Source organism: Haliaeetus leucocephalus, unplaced genomic scaffold, assembly GCF_000737465.1.
Source record: "Haliaeetus leucocephalus isolate CR32 unplaced genomic scaffold, Haliaeetus_leucocephalus-4.0 Scaffold162, whole genome shotgun sequence".
Lineage (NCBI taxonomy): Eukaryota > Metazoa > Chordata > Aves > Accipitriformes > Accipitridae > Haliaeetus > Haliaeetus leucocephalus.
In genome coordinates, this window is record NW_010972598.1 from 9990055 (window position 1) to 10017695 (window position 27641).

The 27641-nt window shown below is 38.5% G+C and overlaps 1 protein-coding gene across 2 annotated transcripts in view; it reads left to right on the forward strand.

Moving 5' to 3' along the window:
- The window catches only part of KAT6A (K(lysine) acetyltransferase 6A), a 52284-nt gene that overhangs the window by 386 nt on the left and 24257 nt on the right, over window positions 1–27641 (forward strand). Inside the window, exons 2-8 of one of the 2 annotated variants that reach the window (XM_010562722.1) lie at window positions 1647–1696; window positions 1810–2580; window positions 23486–23594; window positions 24080–24195; window positions 24456–24537; window positions 25319–25454; window positions 27170–27504. In XM_010562722.1, coding sequence (XP_010561024.1) covers window positions 1978–2580; window positions 23486–23594; window positions 24080–24195; window positions 24456–24537; window positions 25319–25454; window positions 27170–27504 — 1381 coding nt within the window. In that variant the 5' untranslated portion in view covers window positions 1647–1696; window positions 1810–1977. The remainder of the gene's footprint in view (window positions 1–1646; window positions 1697–1809; window positions 2581–23485; window positions 23595–24079; window positions 24196–24455; window positions 24538–25318; window positions 25455–27169; window positions 27505–27641) is intronic. The other variant, XM_010562723.1, reaches the window with a different exon arrangement.

Here is a 27641-nt window from a genome sequence, read left to right on the forward strand (position 1 = left end):
GGGGGGGGGGGTCGCGGGCCGAGCTCCTCTCCGGCTCTGGCGCGAGAGAGCGCGGCTGAGGCGGGCGCGGGCCCGGGCCCGGCCGAGCCGGTACGAGGAGCCGGGCTGCACTGCCCGTCTCCGGGGTGGGAGGAGGGGGGGTGAACAGCGGTGTGGGGCCCGGCTGGCTGTCGGGGCTGTGGCCTGCGCCCCGTTTCTCCCGATTCCGCTGGTGCGAGTCCCTCGGCTGAGGCAGCGCGCCCCTCGGGGGGGAGGGGAGCGAAGGGGGGGGGGGGGGGGCCGGGGGGGGGGCCTGTCCGGGATAGGGATGGGGACGAGCGGTAGCAGGTGCAGGGGCCGCTTGTCAGGCAGATAGCGAGGGAACGAGCGACCCGGCGTTGGGACCGTCCCGGTCTCGCCCCGGCCTGGCCGGGCGGTTACGTAACGTCGTGCGCACCGAGCTGTGCTGGGGACAGAGCACTGCGTCCTCCGTGGCCCCGGAATCCTATAGCGTGCCGGGCACCCCGGGAGCGCATCTTCGCTTCGCCAGGCGGGCAGGTCCCCGGGACCGTATTTCCCTCTGCATCTGTTGTTCGCGGGGTGAAAGAACTCTAGGCGAGCGCTGCGTCCTTTTCGGTCTGAACAGTAGTTCTGAATCTTTCCAGTACTGGCCGTATGGAGCTGTGCAATTGAGTCCGATGTCTGTATGCAAATGCGTTCTGTGTGTTGGTAAATTCTTCAGTACTTACTAGAAAGCAGAATGGGAGAACTGTGTTGACGACTAGCTCGTGACTAAAACTTCCCTTGCAGAAAATCATTATTCCTTTTAATAAACAGTTTATAAATTCTTCTCGGATAGTGTACTTCTGCAGTAGAACTTCAGCACAACGTACTGTTATCACACTTAGAAAAAGTCTTTGTTAAAGACAACTAAAGGCTGTGAAGTAGAGCCTCCTACCCTTCCATCTGCATCTTTAATTAGCAGTGTCGTAAGCATTCCTTCTTCATTGTGTATGGTCACCTGTTACTTTGTCCTCAAGTGTTTTCAGTGTGCCTCATCTATACTGAAGATTATAATGTTGTATTCTTCTTTTCTATGGTCTCTGAAAGTGGAACATTTAATTACAATCTCCAGCTGCGTTTCTTCACTTTTTTTCTTGATGGAACAACTGTCATAGCTTTTCTTAGCAGGAGGGAATCAGACCTATGATTACGCTCCTGGAAGAGCTCTGAAAGTTTCTTGCTGTTTGCTCAAGACTCTTGGCTATTCCCACTGCTTTCTGTTGAAGTTTCAGGCAGTGTCTTCCATATGCAAAAATGAAGAGAGCTGCTGCTTTTTTTTTTTCTTAAGATCTTTGTTGTGGGTTCCCCCCCCTCCCCAAATATTAATTTAGGTCATGCTCAGCAATGATATAGAACTTGGTATAGAATTTATACTGACTTATGGATTGAAGTAAAAAGGGCATGCTTTTTTCTCTAGGTTGTATGGAGTTATTTTTATTAGTAGTGAAGATAAAACCTTAAGAGTTACTTAAGTGTTTCAGAACTGTAGTAGTGCATTAAAACTCTGCTATATGTTTAATGAATTAATGTTGGCTGCTAATTTTTTTCTTTTTTTTTTTTCCTAACTGTTCTTTGGAAATGTCTCTCTTCTTGTTTTCTTCTAGGCCTAATGTTACAGTTCTTCTGATTGTGAGTGTGCAGACCAGAAGCTGAGGTGAGATATGCTGAAATCTTTATACCTTTGTGGAAAAACTTTCTCTGAAGCTGTTATGGGATTTATTGGAAAGAATGAGGAAATTTCTAATTGTTTTGCTTTCCTCTCTTCAGTGTGAAAACAAATAATGTTTGAGAAAGGAGGAGTAATTCAGAACAGAAAACGTGTATGCTATGGTTAGCTGGTTCCCATCATTCGAGAATCTGTTTTCTCATTGTGTGAAACTTGTTCAGCATCGGGATAAAGGATAACGACTCTATGGATATACAGAATTCTTCACCATGGTAAAACTCGCCAACCCGCTGTACACAGAGTGGATTTTGGAGGCAATCAAAAAGGTAAAGAAGCAAAAACAGCGTCCTTCAGAGGAGAGGATATGCAATGCAGTGTCATCTTCGCACGGTTTGGACCGCAAAACTGTTCTGGAACAGTTAGAGTTGAGTGTTAAAGATGGAACTATTTTAAAAGTCTCCAACAAGGGTCTCAACTCCTACAAGGATCCTGATAATCCTGGGAGAATAGCACTTCCGAAGCCTCGGAACCATGGCAAGTTGGATGGTAAACCAAACGTGGACTGGAATAAACTTATCAAACGGGCAATTGAGGGCTTGGCTGAGTCTAGTGGCTCATCCTTGAAGAACATCGAGCGCTTTCTGAAAGGTCAGAAAGATGTGTCTACATTATTTGGAGGTAGCGCTGCCTCCATTTTTCACCAGCAATTACGATTAGCTGTCAAACGTGCTGTTGGCCATGGTAGGCTCCTTAAAGATGGACCTCTGTACCAACTCAACACTAAAGCAACCACTAATGCTGATGGGAAGGAGAGTTTTGAGTCTCTTTCCTGTCTCCCTCCAGTGTGTCTCCTTCCCCATGAAAAGGATAAGGTAAGACCCAGTTTGCATGGGCATTTTCTTGTGATTGATGAAATGTATCAATACAGAGTTGCAGTTTGAGGTCGGTGATTTGTTTAACTTGCATCTTCTAAGTTAGAAATGACTAACGTGCATTTAGGACCTTACTGTGTCCAAATTTTGAAGCGTGATCAGAGGAAACATAATAGATTGTGATTTGTACTTTGGACCTGAAAACTGCAAATGAACCACTGTGGGGAATTTACCTCTTAACACTTCTGTACAGCAGGATTGAATGTATGATAACAGGCTTACTATAGTTAATGTTAGCAAAACATAGGAAGTAGGTCTCCTCACTTAAAGGTGAGGTGGATTTGCAATGCAAACTTGAGATCATCTCTTATTTTCACATTTTTATTTGACTGCCAGTTTGGCTTCTTATTTGAATACAGATAACATAGTGAAGCGCTGATTAGCAATTGCCACCTAATGCTGTCTTAGAGGCTTTCTTTGTTCACAGTGAAAAAATCACTTTCTGTCCCAGAACAGTTTTGTTGTGAAATAGGAAGAAAAGGTATATAGGATATAGCAGCTGAAGAGTGAAATCAGAGGGCATAGAGAGTGTGGAAGTGCTGGAATGAATGCTTAGGGACTTCTATTCCCTTTTGTGCGCCTCTCCTGCTCTTCTTAAATATAGTTCATAATAGAAAAATACTTTGGTTTGTATAGTTTTCTCTTATTTTTATGCTTTTTTTCCCATTCTTTCTTCCATCCTTCTGCACGCCTAAGGTCTTTGACCCTCCACTCCAACCTCAAGATGAAGTTGTTTGAGTGAAATTCATACCCAATCAGTATCTTTCCTGTCCTTGTGCTACTGTGCACACATAGTAAAACAGAAGTCTGTCTTTGTTTATTGAAGACCAATTTGCCAGTGATTCCTGTCTTTGCACTACTAATCTCCAGTACTTCTAGAACGTGAAAATTATTTTTTCTGTCAGTAATAGATTTTTCAGGAGTGTTGAAAATTTTTTGTTGTTGTAAATACCCTCTTCAGGGATGAGTTCTTTGAGTGTGTGCTGCTCGTGTCTTTTCAAGTCAGCTTTGCTCTGTGATGAGAGGGCTGCTTTATGATCTATTAGGGTTTGAAGACTTAAAACTACTGTAGGAGTCTTCTTCCTAAAAAAAATCTGCACAACTGCTTTATCACCAGTAAAGTTTCTCTGAAGTTCTCATTTAACTGTGGGAACTTTACTGTGGACGCAGTACTTAACTAGTGAGAGCGTTGTGTTGTGGCCTGGTGGAATATAGGAAGTAAGTATTACTATGCTGAAAATTCCAGCAGCTTCCTCTATCCTTTTTTCAAGTGTTCTGTCTACAAATGTTTCCTATGTATTTCTCCAGCTATCTGTAATGAAATCAGTACAGCTGTAAAACAGTATGAAAACTGGATGTAAACAAGCATGGCACATGAGACAACTAGCTGGATTGAGAGTGGTAGTAATAGTGGAAAATATTAGCTGTGCGTATTATTATTAACACAGTATGTTTCGCAGCCTATTCAGTCTTCTAATGTGCCAAAACTTGGGGCCAGCTTGATATTCTTTCAGATGAAGTGTTCCCTGGGGTTTTCTTAAAATGGGATGTATCAGAGTGGTGAATGATAATATGGGCTACTATAAATGCTGAATTTGGTCCGGGGTTTGTTTTTTGTCCCGTGGAAAAATGTGTATCAAGTTCTTGTGTGTGCATAAATATAAATGCATGTGCACATGTATGTGCGTTTTGGGGTGTTAGATATGCTCCCTAATTCCTTTCCACCTGCTCAGGTCTGAGCAGCTTGAACACTAAAAGGATCGTTAGTAACGTAAGAATGCACAGTAGCTATAGCGGAAATTTTGCAAGGAATTTCTTCAATAAATTCTTCTGATTTTTTTTTTTCCTCTTTTGTGTGTTTTAAACTAAGATCCTAGATTTCTGCTCTTCATGTACCATCTCTCTGCTGTGTAACCCAAGCTGAGTTTCATACTATTTTTTTAAATAATTTTGAAGTTAAGATACTAAAACTTCTATGTAGATTCTGCCAGCATTAATTGACTGGCAAGTCAGCGGAAGCCAAAAGATCAGTTCCTATTCTACAGGATTTTTAAGACTGTTTTTGTTTTTTAATGCAGACACTATGTGATAATCTTCCTTCACTCTACTGTTTTGTATTAAATCTCAACCAGTTATGCAAGTGCAAAAGGCTTACTATGCAGTAGTAATTTTCTTGACTTATTGGGTGCTTGAAAGTGGTGAGGGATTTTTGTTTCTTTTTTTTTTTTCTCCCTTTTTTTCTTTAATGGAACTGTTCAGTACAGATTCTTTGGGAGTATTGTGACGATGTTTCTCTTGATTCTTAGAAGAGCCTTGGCAACAACATGAACAAAAGCTCAACCTCCCAAACCTGAGAAATCCTAATGATCTGTCTCTTTTTTGCTGTTGTTAATCTTTTATCCTTGCACTGTTTGGTCTTTAACATCCATTTAAGAACTCTCCCTATATCATATGATCCAAATTTATGAATCTTAAAGGTGTAGTATTTCTTCCTTTTATTTGTTCAAATGTAGTTTCTACTCAACTGCAAGTGCTTACCTGTCTGTTTGATAGTAGTGCCACTTTGCTTAGATGCCTAAAAGTGAACATTCAGTTCCGGTTATTTTCCTGTGTATTATGAAACTGAGTACCTTGCAGGAGGTCTATGAAAGTTTGAGGCTTAATTTTTTAAAAGAAACATAAAGCAGCACTACAGAAGCTTTGTTTAGTAAATATTATTTGCTTTTTTTTTTCAGATCTTATTTTTTATCTCAGTGTTCTGTGAATACCACATTCTAGTGTTAAAGGGCAAAAAAATTGGCAAGTTATCGTGGTTTGCCAGGTAGTAATGACATGCTGCTGACATTATGGTTTTGAAATCCCTGGCCTGAAAACACTACTTGGATGAAAACAAGCAAACAGGAAAAAAAAAAAACCTGCTGATGGGCAGAGCTCAGTGCTGAAACTTGCTTATCTGTTAGTGACAATGGCTGACAAAAGAAGAGTTGTCTTTAATTTCAGTTTTAAGTGCTTGTGTGCCTTCACTCGTGTAGGCTTTAGGGAAGTGGCCTTTTCTTTCTTTTCAGTTTCCTGTAGTTTAGAAGCTAAAATGGGAATTGCAGTTAAGAGCTATTTTTGCATTCCTTGTGACATTTTGGACTAAATGCTGGACTTGACTTTGGTGGTGTTTCTGTGATAGGTGACGGACTGGTAAGATTCACAATACCTACCCCTGTTGTAGAAAGAAAGAAGGGGGTGGTGGCAGCAAATTGTTGCAATACCTAAAAATAAAGGGAGTTCATAATGAAATTGTAATGAAAGAGAATACGGTTGAGTTGCTGCCTCCTGGGTAAGTATCAGGCAAGCACTATCCCTTCAACATAGCTGGAAGTGAGGAAGTGTAGACGTCAGGCCTCCCACATTAGGTCAGCCAAAGAGGTGGTAAGTGTGGAGCAAAGAACGTTCGGCGCCGAGTCCACCATCAATCAGTGACATCTGTAGGGAATGAGCAATACTGTGCAAGCTAGACTCTAAAATAAGTAATCCCACTATTATAGTGCAATTTCTACAGTAAAGCACTGATTAAATCTGCATGAAAGATTTCTTTAAAGTATAACTGTCACTTCTGTTTCATGTGCAATTAGTATACTTGCAGACTGAAACAGTATTTTTTACTTTTAAAAGTTTTTGTTTTTCTTGAGGAAAAATTGCTGTATGCTAGTATTTGTTCAGAGGAATAGTTTTACTCCTTGAAACTTCCTACTAATTATTATTTTAAAAATGCTTTTTCTGAGGTGGGAGAAAAAATTCTTCGGTGCTGCTTTGGAAACCATAACTTATCATTAAATGAATGCCGTGTATCTTTAGATAGCTGAGGGCAGAATTTTTTTGTCATCTTTAGAAAAGCTAAACAGAATAAAAAATGACACTGTTATATGTATGTGTTTTAACATATACTGGCTATTGAGATGTCTTTGGGAAATAAAGGCTTGACACGAGTATGCAGAAAAAACTTAGGGAGTATCTTGATGAAATTTTCTGGGATATTTCACCACCAATTGATTGGGTTTTTAGTTTGGGGTTTTTGTTTTGTTTTGGTTTTTGTTCATGATTGGGGCAGGTGCTATAGAGATGATTTAGGAAGTTAATCTTATTTGTCCTGACACCTTGCATCTCTGCCAGAGGTTACCACAGCCATTGGAAAGATAAAGCAAGTGGTATTTTGCTCCTCAACTGCTGTGGTTTGTAGCCCAGTTTATTACTATTAAATGAAATTGTTGGTTTAAGTTAATGTTCTGTGTTGTGAAATTCAGCTGCTGCTGGAGGGAGGGAATCTCCAGTGAAGGGATAGAGAGGGCAGCACAGGGCGGTAGCCTCTTTAATCATCTCTATTGTGAACTGGCACATCATCAGAGGCCTTGGCTGCATGCTGTTGAGTTGGCCATGCAACCTGTTATACCTTTGTTTTATCTGTACCACTAATGCCTTTATTTCTTTGCTTACTTTTTGGCACAAAAGGTAGGTTCCATTTGCCAGACAAGAAAGACTGATTTCTCTCTCTTATAGGCACTTAGCTTGAAATACTCTATTTGTGCATCTGAAGCCCAGAAAGTAACAAGTATCTGATGCTTATGTATGGCTATCAAATGTATATTACATATTTGATTGTGAGAAACTTCTTATGCAGTTGTGTGCTGCATCTTTAGAATGCTGGGGTGCTGGGGGAAAGAATTGAAGATTGCAATACTTAAAGTCTTTTTTGATCAGAACCTTTGAAATAGATAGCTTTGCTTTTCCCACCCTATCCTCCACCCCCCCTTTTGTTGAAACAGAAATGCTCAGTGAATCTATGTTGGTCTGGAAAGCCCTGGGTTGTCTTCCTGAACAGTTTTCATTGGTACAGTATCCTTTATTTGTAGGTCTATGGTACCTAGTAGTTCAAGTCATATTGCGTTGGCACTGTACAAAAGTGTAACTGAAAAGCATCTTGTTTTAGAAAGTTGGCATTTAGTGTGAAATAAGACAATACTCATGAGATGGAGAGCACAAGATAATAGTATCTATGTAACAAATAAAGGTCATGGTATATTAGCTACATGCTGAAAATTTTAATCATGTCTTTTAGTCATTACAAAACAAATGCATTCATGGTTTTGAGATTACAAAATATTATGTCTGTGTATTATGGCAGTACTTACTGCAGGGTATATCTTCCTTTGGAATCATTTGGCGTGATTTTAAAATTGTGTAGTATGATGGTCAAGCTAGAAGGAGGAACCCAGCCATTGCCTGAATACTAGCTTTAGTCAAAAACCAATGAACATGTGGGAGATCAGAATGTAGTACTTGTATAAAAGTCCAAGCTAACTGTGTTACCTTATTAATGCAGCAGTTTTTGATAAATGCTAAAGCTGTTATCCCCAGAATGCTAAAGTGTAGTTTCAGTGCCCTGCATGTTCTGGTTTATCCATTCACTGTCAACAAAAATAGTAATAACGTATTTAACAAATAGGAGTTAAATTTACCATTTGTGTGGTGTAGGCGTGGGGGTTTTTTTTGCAGTATGACTACAATTAACAAGTACTGTTTAATAGTTAATATAGTATTACTACAGTGTAAGAATTACTGCACTACTACAATACAGTAATATATAGTACTGGTTAAGAGCAAAGAGCTCTTTCCTGGCACATAGTTGTGAGGAACTAAGCTATAGTAAGATGCAGGTTTTAAGGCTGGAAGCTCTAGATACAGACAGCTTGCTCTGCTTTTGTATTATTGATGCTTGTTACAGAACACACGTTAAAAGGCTGTAAGAATTTTTGTAAACTTGTTATTATTAAAAAAATATGTTAACACATCAGCTAACTGAAGGAGAGGTTGAAATACATATTGAATGTTTCCAGAGCATTTGAAATTTGGTCTCAGGACAATAGTTGGACTGTTTCTTCCACAATTAAAAGGAAAATACAGATGGTATTAATTGATCTCCATTTGCACTCTCCTTGAAACTGTCTTTTATGTCGGTTAAAACTGGATATGGCTGTAGCAACCGTTAAGTAAATATCTTAGTATTGTCCTGCAGTACAGCTGAGGGTATAAAAACAAAATTCTGAAAGTGCTTCCTGAAAAAAAAATGAGGGAAACTTCTGTGGCTGAAAAATAGGAGGAATATTTAAAGCAGATTCCCTGTACTGCTGTCTCATATGTGTTCCTTGTGGCATGTCTGCTTCCTAGTTTTGTGTTGCTATTTATATCTGTTGGTACTTATCAATCACTTTAACTGTGGGTTATTATACATGCAGCATCCTTTAGGCCTTCCCTCTTGCAAATAATAGTTCTAGATCCCAGCGTGCACTCATGTTTATCACATGAAGCCAAACTTGTATTTTTTTAGAAAGTTCATATGCTTTGAGGGCATCATAGTTGTTTTGAAGGCCTTTAAGCATACAGTAGCTATTGCTATATTGTGCCTGTTTTAGGTTAATAACTTAATTCCATGTCTTAAAGCAAAGGACTGTCCCGTTACTGGCAAGGAAGTTATTTGTGGATTGGTTTGTTTTGGGTGGAGTACATAAATGATCTGCAACCAGAGCATTGTAATTATATTTTGAGAGCTCACCCTTGCTCTCCAAGGGTGCTCTTCAAGCTTTGGCTCCCAGCTGGAGGAGGATTAGGATTCACTCTCTTTCCAGCTGGTTGTGTGGAAGAGAAAGCTGTAGTTCTGTCTAAAAAAAATTGTGGTTGATAACAGATGGCCTCCATCTGTACTCTGTGTAACTCTGGAAACTCAAGTGCTAAAAAATTATTTTGAACTTGATTCACTCGATTAGTGAACAGGTGAAGTAGCTCTTAGTAATAGAGCAAATGTAAGCATGTCAGAAACGTTACTGTCATGGACAGCTATGAATGGATGCTATGAGACAGTGCATTTAGGGTGAAATGGTGTGGAATGATACCAAGAGGGGCTCTGGCAGTATTTGGAGTAATGGTAACTTAAAGGCAAAGTTTGTGACTGTGGGAAGACATCAGATGTTGTGATGAGTACCTACGTCAATGGGGTGCTACTGTGGAGGAGGTGTTTTTAACAGCATTCTCTGACACAGTTTCAACAGAAGCTGAGTATAGGATAGCTGGTTAAAAAGGAGGAAACTAGTCCAATATGTTGGCTGGATCCCTGTTATTAGTCCTTTCTGTCCAGGAGTTTGTTGGCAGATACGGAATGACATGTTTCTGAAGTTTGGTTGATAAAGGAATCTTATTTACTACAGAGCTTTAAAGTATAGTCAGACAGGGAGGAGGGTGGGTGGTGGAGAACACTGCTAAATACACAACAGCTTGATTCCAGTGTTAGCTTTGTTATGTAGCCAGGGAAGAAACAGCAGAGAGAATGAGGGCAGCTAATTCTGTCCCTGCCCTTCCCCTAGTTTCCCAGCAATTTTATCTTAAGTCATAGTGGTGGCAGGAAAAACACTTAAAAAGGTGAAAGTATTAAATGAAGTAATGTCATTTTAGTTGAAAGATAGGTTCCATGTTCTTAAAGTAAGTACAAATAAGCAATCAACAGAAAATGTGGTAAACAAATCCTATGTGTGACAGCCTGCTGAGTCCTTTGACCTCTGTCCTCTGTGGAGTAGGTGGGTAGATAACATTTTATTCCTACTTGCCTCATTAAAGAGTTTCAAACTAAATTTATCCTAATGAGTTGTGATAAGTCATGTTAGTCTTCATTCCGCCTGTTCAGGTTTTCTCTTTATTTGTTGTGTAAATCTGATTTAATTCTTCTGTCCTCACCAGTTTTTTTCTGACTGTGAACACCTTTCCTTGAAACAGCTACTAATAATGCTTCAGGCATTTGATGAGAAATTGTAGCTCATCGGTTGTTTCATTGTCCAAGAATCTGGCAGTCTTTCTGTTGTTACTGCTATTGTGGTAAATCTGGACTTGTAGTGAGATTGAAAAGAAAGGAGGGAGAAGGGTGTCCAAAAAGAATGGCCCTTGCATAGCAAACAGAATCCCATTGATAATGTATTTGCTTGTTTTGAGTCAGTTTCGAAGGCCAGTGACCAGTCTGTGGACTCATGCATGAACGATGAATTCTGGGTTGAAAATACTGAATCTTCCAAGCATGTTTCTTTGAAGACCTATGAATTACTAAAGCTTTTATTATCAATACCTCTATCAGTTCACTGTGTTTCTGAAAATTGGATAGAACAAATTATGGATCTTTGTACACAGCTAAATACCTGCACAAGTGTTATTAAAAATATGAGAATGGAGCTCTTCCTTTTCTGGAATCTTTGCTTTTAAGTCTTTGTCAGCAAGTTGAGTCACCATTCTGTCTCCATTTATCTATGTGTAAAATGAAAATTATGTCAAAAGTAAAGGTGTTCTGAATTATAAAGGAAATCACCTTTTCTATACATTTGTCCCCATTTCTGTTAAACTGTCCCATCTAATCTTAAATGTCTAGAAAAATTGTTGACGGATACAGACTTTATATATATGTGTGTGTAGGTTTGACTTAATATAAAATTCTTCAACAATATACAGCCTCTGCCAGACGTTAGGTTTCTCCTCAGTCTTTAAGACTCAATCCTGGATATTTAGTAATGAGGTGTTTTGGTTGGAGTGCTGATCTCTGAACTTGTCTGGACTCATAGTGAATTCCTTGAAGGTGTGTGTGGAAGGAAAGAAAGTAATTCTGCTGCTCAGTGTTGCAATGACTAAGCTTCAGAAGCTGCTAATCATTAAGATGCATGCAAAATCTTTAGCGCTATCTCAGGGAAAAAGTAGATGCACTTGCCTTTTTTTTTTTTTTTTTTTTTTTTTTTTTTTATATACATCCGCAAAAATACAGTGACTGACTGCCTTACTTCAGCACAGATGTCACCTGACTTTTCAAATTCAGGGTACCTTTGTAGGGGCATTTTCTCAGCAGCAGACCTGTTTGGCTTTGTATGGGCAGCCTCTCAGCAGCAGACCTGTTTGGAAGAGGTTTTACCTGTGCCTGTTTGGGGGTTTGCTACACTTGCTGTGTAAGGCTGCTTGTGTGGGAATGATCTATGCTTGTGCAGACAGCATGGGGTGTGGGAAGGAGAATAGCACTGAATGAGGACTGTGGGTCAACCACATAAGACTTTGTTAAATCTTACTGTCAAGAGTGTTACATTGAGCAGTGGATTTTGATAGTGAAGAATTACGTGCGGAGTGTTTATTTTTCTTTTTTCTCCAATCTCGTGTTCAAGGTGGTAGAGCTTCAAAAATTGAGTAGGATTTGGTCCCGTAGTTGCACTTGTGTGGGTATACTGCATAAACTACAGATAGCAGCCTTGTATCAGATGTTTTTAACGTGCACTAAATTCGCAGTCACAGTTCCTTTTGTGCCTTCTCTGTTATCGTGTTTATGTGGGCCCCTGCATTGCATTAAATATTTTTGTTCATTCATTTTTGTTTTCTAACTGAAGTATTTTCCTTTCTCTTAGGGTTGCAGCTAATGTTGAAGTGGTACACAGTATTTAAAGATGGAATAATTACCTATATGCACAGAAATTACTTAGGTGTTTACAAAAGTCTCTTCCCCAAAGTAATTTGTTATTTTTGGAAATTAAAGTCAATACTGAAGTTCCCTATTTTTTGTGAAAACCAAAGTGTCATGGAATGCAAACTGTTTCCAATGAGAGGAGTTAAGATTTTAGTTTGCTGCTGATTTGAGGGGTGTGTTTTGCTTTTGCAGCTGTGGAAGTCTATGACTACTTGGAAATATTATTTCATCTAAAACTGAGTTATATAGTCATCCCTTGCTCCTAAGACAGCATCCTTTATTTTTTTGAAAATTAGGAAGCTGGGACAAAGTATAGAAGAGAGTTTACAGGTTATAGCTTTGGGTAAAGAAAACTTCAGTATCTTGAATTGCCAAGTTCCTGAATCAGTGTCAAATGAAGGGAGTTTCTTTATACTGCAAATAAAGAAATTTGAGCCTCCCTTCCCCCCCCCCCCCCCCTCCAGTTTGCAGGCGCGAAGTCTTGGCATGTGATTCTGATTGTGACGTACAAATCTTGAATTGTTTTAATCCTCTGATTAGAGGATAGCTCTGGGAAGGTTATTTAACAATGGACTGTCTAAATATTTCCAGCTGACATTCTGTAAAGTTCTTATCATGTGCATGTCTAATAGTAAGGCAGTTTCTTCAGTTTGAATGTCAGCCCCAAGTAGTATCCACATTGGGTTTTTTCATAGGTTTCCAGAGGTCATAACCACTGCATAGAATTCAGCCTATATATACTGCACTAATATCTAAGTTATTAGCTTTCACAGTTCACTTTACTTTTGTAGCAGCATTTCAGATGTTCACTCCATTGTAATAGTCCTTCCTTAAACAGTAGCACTTATTTTGAATGTCCTTTGATTTTTTTTGTTTTGTTTTTAAATGACCCTTTTATGTTTCTCTTAGGAAGAGGTATGTATTTCATGCTTGTAATTTCTTCTGCATACTTTTTTATCTTTTTTCCCTTACACCTGTTTTAATGTAGCCTCATGTTTTAGGCCATCATTCTGCCATATAAATACGCTTCTTTCTTTCAAGTAAGACTCAACTAAGTGAATTGGAGACAAAATATCCATTGGTACAGGCAAACATACATACATGTGTTATTGTAATAGTTTTTCATGTGTCTATTAAAATAGACATTGTTTTCTTGAGCGCAAAGAGTATTTTAAGGAATTTCTGTTTTTACTCTCAGTTGCTTTGTATTTTTTCTTTAGCATGCTGCCTGGAGAGAACATTAAGAATTGTGATTTGGTAACTCAGATAGACGAAGAGGGCTGAGTCATTCACCAGGTTAAAAAAAACTGAACCCATTGCTGCCACAAGTTGATATTACTGAATAGTATTTCCCAAATTGTGCTGTTTTGCCTCTATACAGCAAAAAACTATTATTTGTAAAATTACTTTTGTAATATAAAATTCATTAGTTCTGATTTTATTGAGGCATGGAACTGAAGTGATTTTCGTCCCCAGCCCCTGATCCAAAAGGCATGGAATCCAGGCTTTGTGATGCCCTGCTTACTGAAACATGTTTCCTCATGTTTTAAATCATTTTCTTCACGTGGTGTAGGTTGAACTTCCCCTCTGGCTTTTCTGGTTCATCTACTCCTTCCAGTAGCTTCAGCATTTGAGGCAGACCTTTGCAACAACATGGGCTGTTTGAAGTGAGGAGTAATGGTTTGTTATTTGTTTAAAAACAGACACACGAAAAACCATTATCGAGTATGAATTCTCAGAAGCCATCTGTCAGTGCTCCTTGACGATAACTTTCTAGCTAAGTGTACTGTAGTGGGATGGTTCGGTAAATACTTGCTGTGGTAGATTCTCTGGAGGGCTCACATTCGGGATATCTTAAACAGCAAAGCAAAAAAAACAAAAAACAAAACAAAAAAGTTGGTGTACATGTTTCTTTTGTACATGGTGTACATGAGTGTACATGTTTCTTTTACACTAGCTTTAATAGCTTTAATTTTACACCTACTCGATTTCAGCCACAGTGACTACTACAAGCAGATGTGTGATGATGGAGCAAAGATAGTCCTGGTATCTAGTGAGCCTCTGATGGTACTAAAATGTCTGCAGGAAGTAAAGTGCATTCAGGTTACTGACAGTGATCACTGTGACAGTGTGGGCTACAGAGCTGGCTGTGAGTTTTGCTGAGTTTCCTATCTCGCGCTTCCTAAATTAAGAAGACTACAAAGCAGATGGATTGGCTAAAACTGAGGTTTTAGAATTACACACACACTTTTTCCATAGGCACTTCTCTGTAGTCGTCTTTAGGAGGGTGTACAGACTGTGAATCTGTAGAGCACGCTTGGTTTCTAGACATCCTTTGTATAGTAACAACATGTGCCGAGAGGCTGGCAGGCTGTAAGACACTGTCAGTCCAATTTGTTCTGGCTCCCTCCCTGCTGAATGTGGTGACATCACACAGATAGATGTGCTTGCGAGAAAAACAGCAGAAGGAGTTGAATGTCTGCCAAAAATTTGCAGTATGAAACTGAGCTGGCTGCTTCCAGTCTTGTTTTCACGAATCTTTCATTGTGTGCTTGCGTTTTTCACTTGCCAGGATGTTCTTTGCTGAACAAACACAGCAGCAGTGAAATCTCTCCATACTTAGCATGACACAGTCTTACACAGAAGCTTTGGAGGAGTAGCCTGATCTCCACATTCAAAGTTATTCCAATGTAATAAATTATTCTAAAACATTTTGAATTCTAGTAGAAACTTATTCTTTATTTCCCCAAACTGTAGCTGATTTGGTTTTTAAATGTGATTGTTTGTTTGTGATTTGTGAGGGGTGGTAAATACAGGAAACATTGAATCTGTGAAGGCCAGTCTTTGATCTGGTTCTTCCAAAGCTAGGCAGTGTTTACATGTGGACATCCAAATTTGAAGGACTATGAGGATGAACAGGGTGTGCACAAATACTGGTTAGAAGAGATAAGAAAGACTCTCTTAGACTGTTGACTGTACAGAGGTTCTATAAAATTCTCTTTGATTAAATAAATTGCTCATGAACTTCCTGCAGAAGATACATGAAATAGTTTACTTCTTCCCTGAAAGGTTGCATGAATGTTCCAGCTTTGCTTTCACAAATGGTATAGGATAGCCACTGTTAGATGAGGCCAGCTGTGTTTGGGGAATTTTTTTTCAGTGAAATGGTATATACTTTCTGCTCCTGTTCACAGAAAAGTATTTAAGAAAAAAATAAATTGCAAGACAGCTAATGAAATTCACTGCTAAGCTTTGCTAGTCAATAACCTATAGAAAAATAAGAGATGGGAGAACCATAACAAATATAATTGTTCATGTCTTCTAATGTTTCATGAGGAATATGCAGCTATTATGGTCATACAAGCATTTTGTAACTACCTCAGTCACATAGCTGGAAAGCATATGTAATCATATGAAGCTATCATTGAATCTGAAACAATTCAGATGTGAACTGCTAATACAATGAATTCCCCATCTGCAGGGGCCGTAGTAGTGCTGCTTTTTTAATGCAAGAACAAAGTATATTACACTATAACTAGTGAAACAGAGTTGTAGAAGACTCCTTGATGCAACATTGTGTGGCAGTCATTGGAGTGTCATTAAAGTTTGGTTATTTGATTACTTGAATGAACTTTAATTTGTAGGAAAAGATGACCTACAAATAGGTTTCTTCTAGCTAAAGTAGCTGCAGCAAAGTATATGACATGAGGATTTTGGAGGTGAAGTTGGATAGAAGCATGTACAAGGTGAATAGAAGCATAGATAAGTGCAGTTTAATGATATTAACTGACTTGCACGTACAAACGCAGTGTAGACATGAGCAAAAGAAAAGCGTGCAAGTGAAAGTGTGTGGACTAGGAAAGTAATTTCGAGGCTTATCCTTAGTGAAGCAGGACTGCAGTCTGATGAAATACATCAGACACAAGCTTACTTGGTTCTACATGCTCTGTGCTCTTTAGTGCCATGTTGTTGTTACATTATAACCAAATTCTAAAAGTAAAATGATCAGCTGCCCTGGATTGCACAATTGCTTCAAGTTTTCCCTTCAAGTCAAACAGATAAAAGAAAAGTAATTCTTCCCTTACTCATACCGTTTAACACCCAGTAGTAGTGCATGTACACAGCTGAATGAAAGTAGCTGAAATGACAGTGAAAACAGTGGAGTTGTTCAGTTCAGTGTATCTGCCATGCTGAAATTGAACTCTAATATCAGAATTTGAGAAAGGGAAATGTTGTTTCCTTTTTACAGCCAAGTAAATCAAAGCAAAGACAAGTGGAGATTATTGTTGTCATCATTGTTGATAAGGTGGAGGTGTCCTTGCTGGTCAGGAAGAAGAGCAAGTATGCTTTTGGGTACTGCTGCCTGAAGTAAGCTCTTGCCCCAAAGGAAAATATAATTCCTTGGTTAGTAGATTACATAATTCATGCCCTGACAGACTTTTGTCAGGGAGCGTCTCTGAGATTGCCATGCTGCTGACTGTACATTATAAAATATTAACTTTGTAGAGCACTTATTTAAAACAAAAACAAAAAACAAGGACTTTTGCTTAAAGTTCTGGATTTTTTTTTCCACTGTGTCTCTTCCTGTACTAGCCTTTCTCATGGAATGTGAGGGAGCAAATTAAAGGAGCGGGAAGTTGATGTGTTCTTTAGGATGTAGTGGTAGAACCTTCAGCTAAAAGGCTTGGAGAGTAGCAGGTGTTTTACATATTTAAAAAAATGTAGGACTGCAGCTCAGGAAGTTTTCATTCTGACAGCAATCCATTGATTGAAAAAAGATATGTTTATAACAGATACTTTTATAAATCTGGTATGGTAGTCGGTTTTTTGGTGTGGTTTTTTTCCCAAAGGCAAACTGCCTCATTAATGTACTAGACTTCTTTAAAGTGTGTCAGATTATATAAGTAGTTTAACTCCTAGGTTTTGATTTCCAAGAACCATGGCAGTTTCTTAGAGGGGATTGCACAAAAAAAAAAGGGGGGGGGGGGGGGGAAGTCATGGGTTTGAGACAGATAAAAAGAAACAATAGGTCAAAGTATATGGTTTCCTCCTGGGGGAAAAAAATAATTGTAGTCTCCCAGATCAAAAAGTCAGAGGGGAGGTCCCAACAGCATCCACTGATGCTAATAACGTAGCCTGCACTGTTGAATTGATGCTCGCTTGGTACTTTTTTTGGGGGTGTGATGGTGTTAGTGGGTTTTGCCATGAGGAGAAAGGTGGTAGCTCTAAACATTGTTCAAAGGGGCATAGCTGTCTACAGTCTCTTCTGAGCTTAGATGTCTGTCAGACCTTTGATCAGATTGCTTCCAGAAATTACATTGATTGACATATCACTTACATGTTCCTGTACAATGTAGTGGGTGATCACTGTTCATTGCTCTTGGCTTTCTGTGCCAGAAGGAGTGAAATTGCCATCAGTCTTATTCTGCTCTGCAAAAACTATTCCACTGTGCTCTGCATGCAGTTTAGCAAGTTGATATTTTAAAATGACTTCTATAAAAACTAACCACAGCATTGGAACCAGCAAGATGTGAATATGCAGTTGATGTCAAAGGGATTGATACCTTCAGCGGATAACGGTATCACTGTTATTCAGAAATGTCTGCTGTCACTTTTGAAATGTCCATTCTTGTATGAATGAATTGCATGTGCTTGGTAAGAGATTCAAATGTGTGGGCATGTGTAAATCATCTAAAACTATATCAAACAGTAGTCATGGTAGAGGCTAACATGTAACATAATTTAAATGAAAGTTTAGGCCAACAGGTGAATTTTGATGTAGTGTAGTAAATACTGCTTGAAGTATACAGTAGGTTTAAATGTACAATATTTCTTTGTAATACATTTAAACAGTCAATTTTTTAATTCCTTTTACTGTCCTATTGTTCTTTGATTAGTAAGTATATAGGACTGCAGTGTTCCATGCTACAAGGTTTCCCACTAGGTAAGAAGGTATTGGCAGAAAAGATGTATTTAGTGCATCTAAGCTGTTAATTGTTGTTTTTTAGGAAGATGTACAGAAAGAGATCTTTAGTAAGTATCACAAAGGCTTGAAGTGTTAGTAGCATTAGCTGTTGGCCTATGAACTGTAACTTTTGGGGGATTTTTAAATGGGAACTACTTAGGGTTGCCAAGGAGGGCATCTCATTGGCATCATGTGGTAAGATTACCTTAGTAGCTTTTTCCCAAATCAAAGAACAGATACTTGTGGAATATTTCTGCCTTTCTTATGTTTTCAGTAATAATTCTATGATGTTTTGTAAGAAAAGCTGTGCTTAGGATTCTTTACCCATAATACATTTAAAAGAGCTTCTGATTAGCTACACATCTGCTGCCTGTGGGTTTCTCTTGTTTTATCTTTATTAATTGACTTGCATATAGAAAATAATAGTTTATTTTAAGACTGTGCCTATGTAACTGTCAGGAATTGGCTCATCTGCTATTGCTTTGCCAGAAAGGTTGCTCTATATTAATATGTTAATATATTTGTATTTCTTCCATGTATAAATACTTACGTTTAGTGTCCAATTAATTTCTTAGTCATTCCCGAGTATATTAATTTTTGTAGGTCACCTATTCGTAAATAATTTTGTCTGTCCTTTGAAAATTATTTCCATATCCCGCTGTTATGTGAATATTGGAGCTAGACATACAATCCTAATAATAGTCTCAATAATCTAATTTCTATTTTACATTCTTCTTGTATTTGTCTGAAATATTTAAACATATAAAGCAAAAATAGATAGGAAATATTTATTCCTTCTTTGCATCATTTACAATTTTATTATCTGTTTCCTGCAAGAAGTCTTTTGCCATTTGTTTCTCCCTTCCTCTTCTTGTAGGTTGTTCTGTTCTTTTTCTTACTTGCTGCCCTATAATAATTTGTAAATTCTTACTGTATCTTTCATGTACACCTAATACTGCTGGCAAAAATCTTGCAATCTTGTCTTCTTCCACCTAATTTATCTCATTCCATGGTGTCTGCTGTGACATTGACCAGAGGGAAGAAATCCCCTTTTATACTTCATGCTTTGCAATGAGTTAACTTTTTCAAACTACTTCGGTTTGTTAGGGGCTGTAGCATACGATTCTTTCAGAAGTAGTAAAGCTATTCTGCTTCATTTCTAAAAAAAAAGAAAGGGGGAGGTAGGGGGGAAGAAACATAAAGAACACATAAACACCATTTGGTAATTAAGTGGTGCCAAAAGTTTGAATGTCTTATCTGTGGTTATACTGCAATTCAGTAATAGAGTTAATAAGTTGTGACTGCATAATTAAGTCCATTTCACTACATTTGCAGATGTTAGACCAAATGCATTCTTGATGTAATCTGTAAGGGCTGGTAAAAACATCAATTCTTACTCTGATCGCAAATATGATTTGCCTGGTTTCTTTGTCTTGTGATGTTGGGGTACAGCCATTCTCCATGAATAAGCAGTCTCTCCAAGTGCTACTGTGATTACGTATCGTTGTGGTTTAACCCCAGCCAGCAACCAAGCACCACGCTCGCTTCCTCCCCACCCCATGGGATGGGGGAGAGGATTGGAAGGAAAAAGGTAAAACTCATGCATTGAGATAAGAACAGTTTAATAGAACAGAAAGGAAGAAAATAATAATGATAACATAATAATCTGATAATAACAACAATAATAAAATCACAAGTCTAATAAAAGGATTGGAATATACAAAACAAGTGATGCACAATGCAATTGCTCACCACTCGCTGACCGATGCCCAGTTAGTTCCCAAGCAGCAATTCCCCCAGGCCAACTCCCCCCAGTTTATATACTGGGCATGACACCACATGGTATGGAATATCCCTTTGGCCAGTTTGGTCCAGCTGTCCTGGCTGTGTCCCCTCCCAACTTCTTGTGCCTCTTCAGCCTTCTTGCTGGCTGGCCAAGAGAAGCTGAAAAATCCTTGACTTAGTCTAAACACTACTTACCAACAACTGAAAACATCAGTGTGTTATCAACATTCTTCTCATACTAAATCCAAAACATAACACTATACCAACTCCTAGAAAGAAAATTAACTCTGTCCCAGCTGAAACCAGGACTCGTATGTAGTGGAAAATGAAATTCTTCTGGTTGTTTAACTGTAACTATGTTGACAGCATTTCTGAATGCTTTACCTTTATCTTTAGCAGTTTGATTCTGTATATCCAGATTTGCAAAGTAGGCATTTTAGGCTTATGTCAAGTCTCTGAATTAACACATCATTTTACAGCCCTTTGAACTAAAGCTGTAAATTTTTTCTTGAGATACATTACATTGAAATTCGGTGCAGATTTCAGTTCTGAAAGTATATTGTCCCTCTTGTATTAAGAAAACCAACATTTTGTGCTTGTTCTGTTCTATTACAGTATCACTGAGATTATTCTATATTGAGAGCAAGAAAGTGCTGGGGTTTTGGGTCATGGTTTCTTTTTGTATTTTTGGCAGTCTTCATTAATTATTTCTGTTTTGAATTGGTAACTTCAAACCTAACAGAAGTGTATAGAGTAATATGAATGTTTTTTGTCATAGCTTGGTTGTCATTCTTAACCCTTCTTCTGCTTCTTTGCTCTTTTTTTAATACCACATGTAAACCTCAGCATTCGATAGTGCAACTTTAATGTCACATTAGCTCTTAACTGGCAGTTAAAAATCAGTAAACTCTTTGTGTCAGACAGTAAGATCTAGCCATATGTGCAGGGAAATTGATGCTGTTGAATGTTGAGTCACATTAGAGTTTAACTATTAGAAAGAATAAATGTTTCTTTTTACCCTCTGTCTGAAAGACTGTTACAGTGTAGTTGAGATTCTTTATGAAACTTCATCACAACCTCAGACTGAATGATTCTGGGATGTGAAATTACATTTGCTGAGTCTATTTCTGGCAAAACCGCACTTGTAATATTGTGGAAGTTACAATTTGCTAAGAAGCTAAAGAGTTTTGTAAATTTTTATTTATTTATTTTTAATTTAATTGACTGAGCTAATATATGACCAAATATAAAGGATGAGTGAACATGCCAAATTGGATTCTAAACCTTTTTACTGCAACTTTATGGTGGATCAAGATCATTGCATTTCTTTCAGAGAGGATCAGCAGATGCCTAGGCAGGGATCTCTGCATTCTTTAGTTCTCATGCTGATCTGCTTGTTGACATTACTCAAGGAACTTTCTCTGAGCATTTTTTTAATCTGAAAATAGGAATAATGGTGCTTAAAAAAGAACCAGTTATTATTCTTATGGCAAAGATGAAAGTTAGTTAATGGTAACTTGTTCCAAGAGGTAGTAAGTATTCCTCAGAAAGAAGAGATCGAAGGTAAGACGACAAGTGAATGTTTCTCAGAAGGTAGAGGGTAAAAGTAATTCCTGAAATCTTGATCCCAAAGAAATTAAAGCACTGACAGACCCTTAATACCCAGTTTTTTCCCCTCAGTAATCCTCATACTGACTGGAAGCGGCTAGCTGTCTGGCACCTAGAGTCCAGTCATGAAAAAAAAGAGAACAATTTGTGTACAGTCAGTCCCCTTTCTGTTAAAAGAGGATGGGGGATCCCTACATAGCTGATTTTAGCCAACATTACTATGGTGAATATGGCTGGAAAGATACTTCCTGTCGAAGTGAAGATGCTAGTTTCCCCCCCCACTTGGATATTAACAATTTGTATGCTTGGCGTAACTATCTACAGTTGTCTTGTTTTCTCACTTCCTCAAAAGGAGCAGAAACTGGAATCCTTCAATTCACTAAACCTATGAATGTTTCAGACTGAAATAGTTTGATGGCCAGGTGATTTCATATTAGTTTACACTTCAACATCCCAAAGGCCAAGATAAATACTTATGTTCAGGATGAGGAACGTTAGACTTTCATTCCCAGGTAGTCATTCCACATTGTGTGGCTTAATTTTGAAATAGCAAATTTCCTAAAGTGTTCATGTTGTTTCCATCTAGTGGATGTTTTAAGGAATACACCTCAGTCTGTAAGTATACTGGATCTGTACACTGAAGTAAAGACAGCTTGACACTTTCAGTTTCTATATTACTGTAACATAAACCAACCTGATTTCTACAAGAAACTATTCTGCATATAGCTTTTGCTTTGACTTAGCCAGAGTAAAGATTCCTTGAAGTTCTTCTGGTATATGCTTCCATACAATAATTAACAGTATGTGCATATGTAGCTGCATTATATACTCTGAAAAAGGTATGTGTGAAATCATTAACTGTAGTGTGATAAAGCTATACAAACAATGTGTCTCAAAACTTACCATAATCTAACATTTTTCATGTTTCCAGTGCTCTAAATGTGATTTTAGCATATTTTTGCTATGTTTTCAAATTAAATTTTGCTTACATCTTTGCTCTGAAAACTATAAATCACCGACTTGCCTTGGAAAATGCAAAACTGGATTAGAAAGAATTTGCTGGATTATGAAATCCAGCACTTAATGTTACTGGAGATAAGATTATCCTTTCCCTCTCATTAGTTGATCAAGTGCCACTTTAAAACTATCAGTTATTGCACTTGTTACTTCTTTGAGGAGGCTGTTGTAGAATGTCAGTCGTTTGGTTTAAAACCCTCCTGCTTATTCCAGGCCAAATGTATTGTTGGCTAGTTAATATCTATTTGTTATTTTGCTAGTGTTGTGCTTCATCTTAAATACATCTTTTTCCCTACATAATGTTTAACCCTCCCAAACTTTTTCAGAGAGAGCAAACCTTTTCATCTGCTGGTTTTGAGTGCTAAACAGCGTATTCGCATAATTTCTTGCAAGAGAATTTTCTTTTATTTTCATTTTTCATAACCATGTTAATAGTTGTGCAGTTGTTGTACTTGTTCTATAATACGTTTTATTCCAGGTAGTGCACTGCAAATGCTTTTGACGATTGCACTACTACTTTTTGGATACCTGATGGGAATTGCTGAGACTGCTGTGTTCTGGTGTCATCTGTGCCTTTTTTCCACCACTGCATCGCATCATAGCTCGCTCATTTGTGGACAAATTAAGACACTAACTCTCTCTAACTTTGCATTCAGTTATGTATTAATTTATAGCCCTCTTTCCCAGCTTGTTTTTCCAAGTTTCCCCTAGCCCTGGAATTCCATTCTCTTTTCTGTTGTACCTGGGATTATGTCTCTTGTCTTTGGAGTTCTAACTTCTATTCAGGTTACAGTTAATGCAGTGTTGTGTGGTGAGAACCAACTAAAATTTGTGAGGCACAGTGTATATTACATACTGTTTACACATGATATTAATGTCTGTGTGATTTTGTGTATTGTAACTTGCTCCCTTGATATACTCAGTGTTTTTATTGTCTGTTTTCCTCACAGCCGGTTGCTGAACCAATTCCAATCTGCAGTTTCTGCCTTGGTACAAAAGAGCAAAATCGGGAGAAGAAACCTGAAGAGCTCATCTCTTGTGCTGACTGTGGCAACAGTGGTAGGTGACCATTTACAGTGCTGCTAATAATAACCCATCCACTTGAGACAGAAGAGCTTGGTATAGTGGCTGCTACTGACCCATACGTATGAGGAGTATGCATCTATGGCATATAATAGTTTAGCTGAATCTCATGCTCCCAGAGGGGAGACAGTTAAGTTAACCTAGCACAAATAGTTCATTTGGCTCCTGGAGGTTTCTTTAAAAATGTGGTAATGATGACCAGTTTTATCATGTTTCTCAATTCAGTTATGAAAAATTATCTTGGTGTTCTTTTGTATGTGGGTCTGCCACTTGCTATCCTAGGGTATTGGTTTTGTGTTATAAGTAGATAAGAATAGGAGCACCTAAAAATAGGAGTATCTGGAAAACCAAAATTCTGCATGGGAATATGTAATTGATAAAGTAATCTCTCTGTGAGCTATCTGTGAGCATTAACAGCAGTGGAATAGTTTTACTGGTATAATTTTCTCCTTTTTCTGTAGGTCATCCGTCCTGTTTGAAGTTCTCTCCGGAGTTGACGGTTCGAGTGAAAGCCTTGCGATGGCAGTGCATTGAGTGCAAAACATGCAGTTCCTGTCGAGATCAGGGCAAAAATGCTGTGAGTACAGTGCAGTATGGACTGAATGAAGAGGATATCCGTCTTGTGGATGTTCTGTTAAACTACAAAATAAAATAATTCTAGAGTCAAGTATTTGCAGCTTTTGTTTGAGACTGGTAGTCTTTCTGAGACCTGTGAAATACCATGATATGTCTATAGCTGAAAACTATGTGCGTGTTCTCTGAGAATGTGACAAATTAATGGAGGGCTTGATGCTGATGCACATCTGAAGAGAGATTAACTTTATCTGTCTTCAACAGGATAACATGCTATTTTGTGACTCATGTGACCGTGGCTTTCACATGGAGTGTTGTGACCCCCCTCTTACCAGGATGCCAAAAGGTGAGGACTTTGTGATGAAAAGGATAATTTAAGATGGTGTTGGAAGAGATCAGTGGGTAGAAAGTGCCTCTGCATATTTGGTCCTCTTTTAGCTACATTTAACTTGTTCTTTACAGCATTGCTTTTCAGATATTAGAAAGTAGAGAAGGGTCAGAGCTTCACATCCAGATTTTCCATGGTCTCCTGCTTCCTGTACATTGCTGTCTGTGAAGGGTTTCCAAGAAAATCTTTTGAGGTTTGAGGGAACAGAAGTGATCCTTGCAGATTAAAATGATCAGCTTCCATTTGAATGAATAGCCTTGTACAAAAGAAAGAGATGGGCTTCTGAGTTTTTGAAGTGATGTCCATTTGGACAGTAGAGAATCCTGGAGTACAACCAAACTTCTGTTTTCTCTCAGAAAGCAGGTTATCTGTGGAATATTCTTCGTTGGTAGTTAGAAGAAAATTTTCCTATAGAAGATAGTTGGAAGTAGTGTAGTCACAAGCAGAATATGGAATAATTAAATGTGTTACTTTTTATGGTTTTCTGATAATGTGCTACGAATTAAAGAGACTTCCTGCATGGTTGTGGGAAGTATATTGGGCATGGGGGTGGAAATTAACTGGACTTGAGTTTAGGTTGCTGGAACATACACATAATTTTTCTTACATGTATATGTGATGACTGGGGCCTTTGGTACTGTTCCTACCCTTTCTGTCAGAAGACCTGGGGCCTGTAATTCTCCTTTCTGTCCGATGTAGATGTCCCTTGCATTCAGTCACGGGGACTTGTGTCTTATAGGTATGTGGATATGTCAAATATGTCGGCCACGGAAGAAAGGAAGAAAACTTCTACACAAGAAGGCAGCGCAGATAAAACGACGCTATGCTAACCCGATAGGACGTCCCAAAAACAGGTTAAAGAGTCAAAATACAACGTAAGTCTCTCTATAAGGAGGAGTAAGGTGTGAGATTGTATAGGGCAGTGGGTATTTCCGAAGTGTCTGGTCTACTCTGTGAGAAGATTTCTCTTACAGTAAAGAGCTTTTCATTATTGTTTAATCCAGAATTTCTGAAGAGTGCTGTGAAAGACTAGAAGTAATCTCAGTGCTTCTTTTTGCCCAGATTTTTGACTCTTTATAATAACTTGCTATTTAGTTTTGAACTATTCCTTACATTCACAGATGAATTTTGCTGTTCATGTCAAGTCTATTTTGCTGGATGGCTGTTTCTTCCAGCATAATTGTTTCATTTTGCATTTCACAAGAACCCTTTCTGATGTTTAGAGAAACTAAGTAATCTACAATAAACCATGTGAGGTTGTTGTTTGACGTATATTTAATCTGACACTGCTGCCAGAAAATATTTGGCCCCTTTCTGCTTCCCTTCTACATGTTTCTGCATTTGTGGAGCACTCTCTTGTTCTGGGACAGATTGTGTGGCCTTGTCATGCGGCAGCCAGTCATCAGGGAATTGGATTTGGGTGGGCAGGAATTCTTTGGATAACTGTTCGGCCAGAGCAATTTCCTTGATTTAAGATTGCTTTGCAGTGCTTGTTGTGATGCAGCACTATTGACTGTGCAGGGGGAAAAAACAATGAAGGAGCATGTCACAAGAACAACTGTTTTGGGCATCAGGTCAGCTTAAAAAAAAAAAAAAAGTTGAACTGCCACTTGATTCTAACCAATAGCACCAAAGGATGTGCTGAAAAAAAACCTTACGAAGTTTAACGCTTACAAAAACATAGAGGGAATGTCTCTCTTAAACATCCTATTTTTTTCAGTCTGTGTGATACCTTTGCTTAAAGGGACTCCCTGTATAATTCAGAGGGACAAAAGGAAAGCTATCTATCTGCTGTTGCTGTTTTGTCTCTTAATTTTTATTTCATGATTTACTCATGAATTTTTTTTGCCTTTGTTCCATCATTTCACTTGCAAAATATATCCACAGAATTATGCACAGATGCTTAGTTTGTCATTTTAGGAAAAAGCAGCCTACTTCTATCCTCTGTAGCTGCAAAGATTGTAGCTAAAACCAGTCAGCTTCCTGAAACAGCAGTCGGGTTTAGGGCAATCCCTCTGACAAGTGTTAAATACTCACTTATCTCAATAGAGTTTTAAAATTTCCAGCCTGAAAGATAGCAGCTGGATGGGAGATCAACACTGTTTTCTGCTAAGATGACCATCAGTGGTATAGGTTCTTAGGTAATGTGCATGTCCTGCATACATTAACTTTCTGTGTAGTTCTTATGACAATTTCCTATCAGTACGAAAATTTAACAAATGACAAATGTAAATGTTTAATGACTGCATAAATTGAAACCTTCCATGCAATGTATTCATTCTGGCTACTGATTTTAAAATTTAATGTTGTATTAAATTTGGTGAAAATCTGTCGTTTAAGCTCAAATTAATTGCACGTAATGTTCAGTGTGGAGTAAAATAGTACAGTACTTCTACTGAGATGTTTAGAATCCTGGTTCCTCTAGGGTACACAGGCTCTTGACTACTCCTTTATGATTAAATTCTGCAGTTCATGTTTAGCTTCCGTGTGATTGATAAATAAGTAGGGAAGGTGATAGTCCACTTTTCAACCCAAAACAAACCACCTTACCAAGTCAACTCACTGTATCTTTCCTCTTCTCATTCTTTAGATCAAAAGGCCCTTTCAGCAAAGTTCGAACTGGCCCTGGTCGGGGTCGGAAGCGTAAGATCGCTCTGTCCAGCCAGTCAGCATCATCAGAAGGATACCTGGAGCAGACAGATGTCTTGGACTTCTGCAGAGATGGCAGCACCACCTTGAAGTTTAACAAGAAAACCAAAGGGCTTATAGATGGCCTTACTAAATTCTTCACTCCCTCCCCTGATGGACGAAAAGCTCGAGGGGAAGTGGTAGACTATTCTCAGCAGTATAGGATCAGGAAGAAGGGTACCAGGAAATCTAGCACTTCAGAATGGCCCACAGGTAAAGATTTTTCACCCTGCCAATGTAAGTATCCTGTACACCAAGAAAATGTTCAAAGGCTAGGATGTTGGAAGTGACTAGAATTGTTAGAGACTGGAAACTTTGAGCTGAAAGTTAACACTCAAATGCAGTTAACTTTGGTGCATTGAGGTGGAGTACCA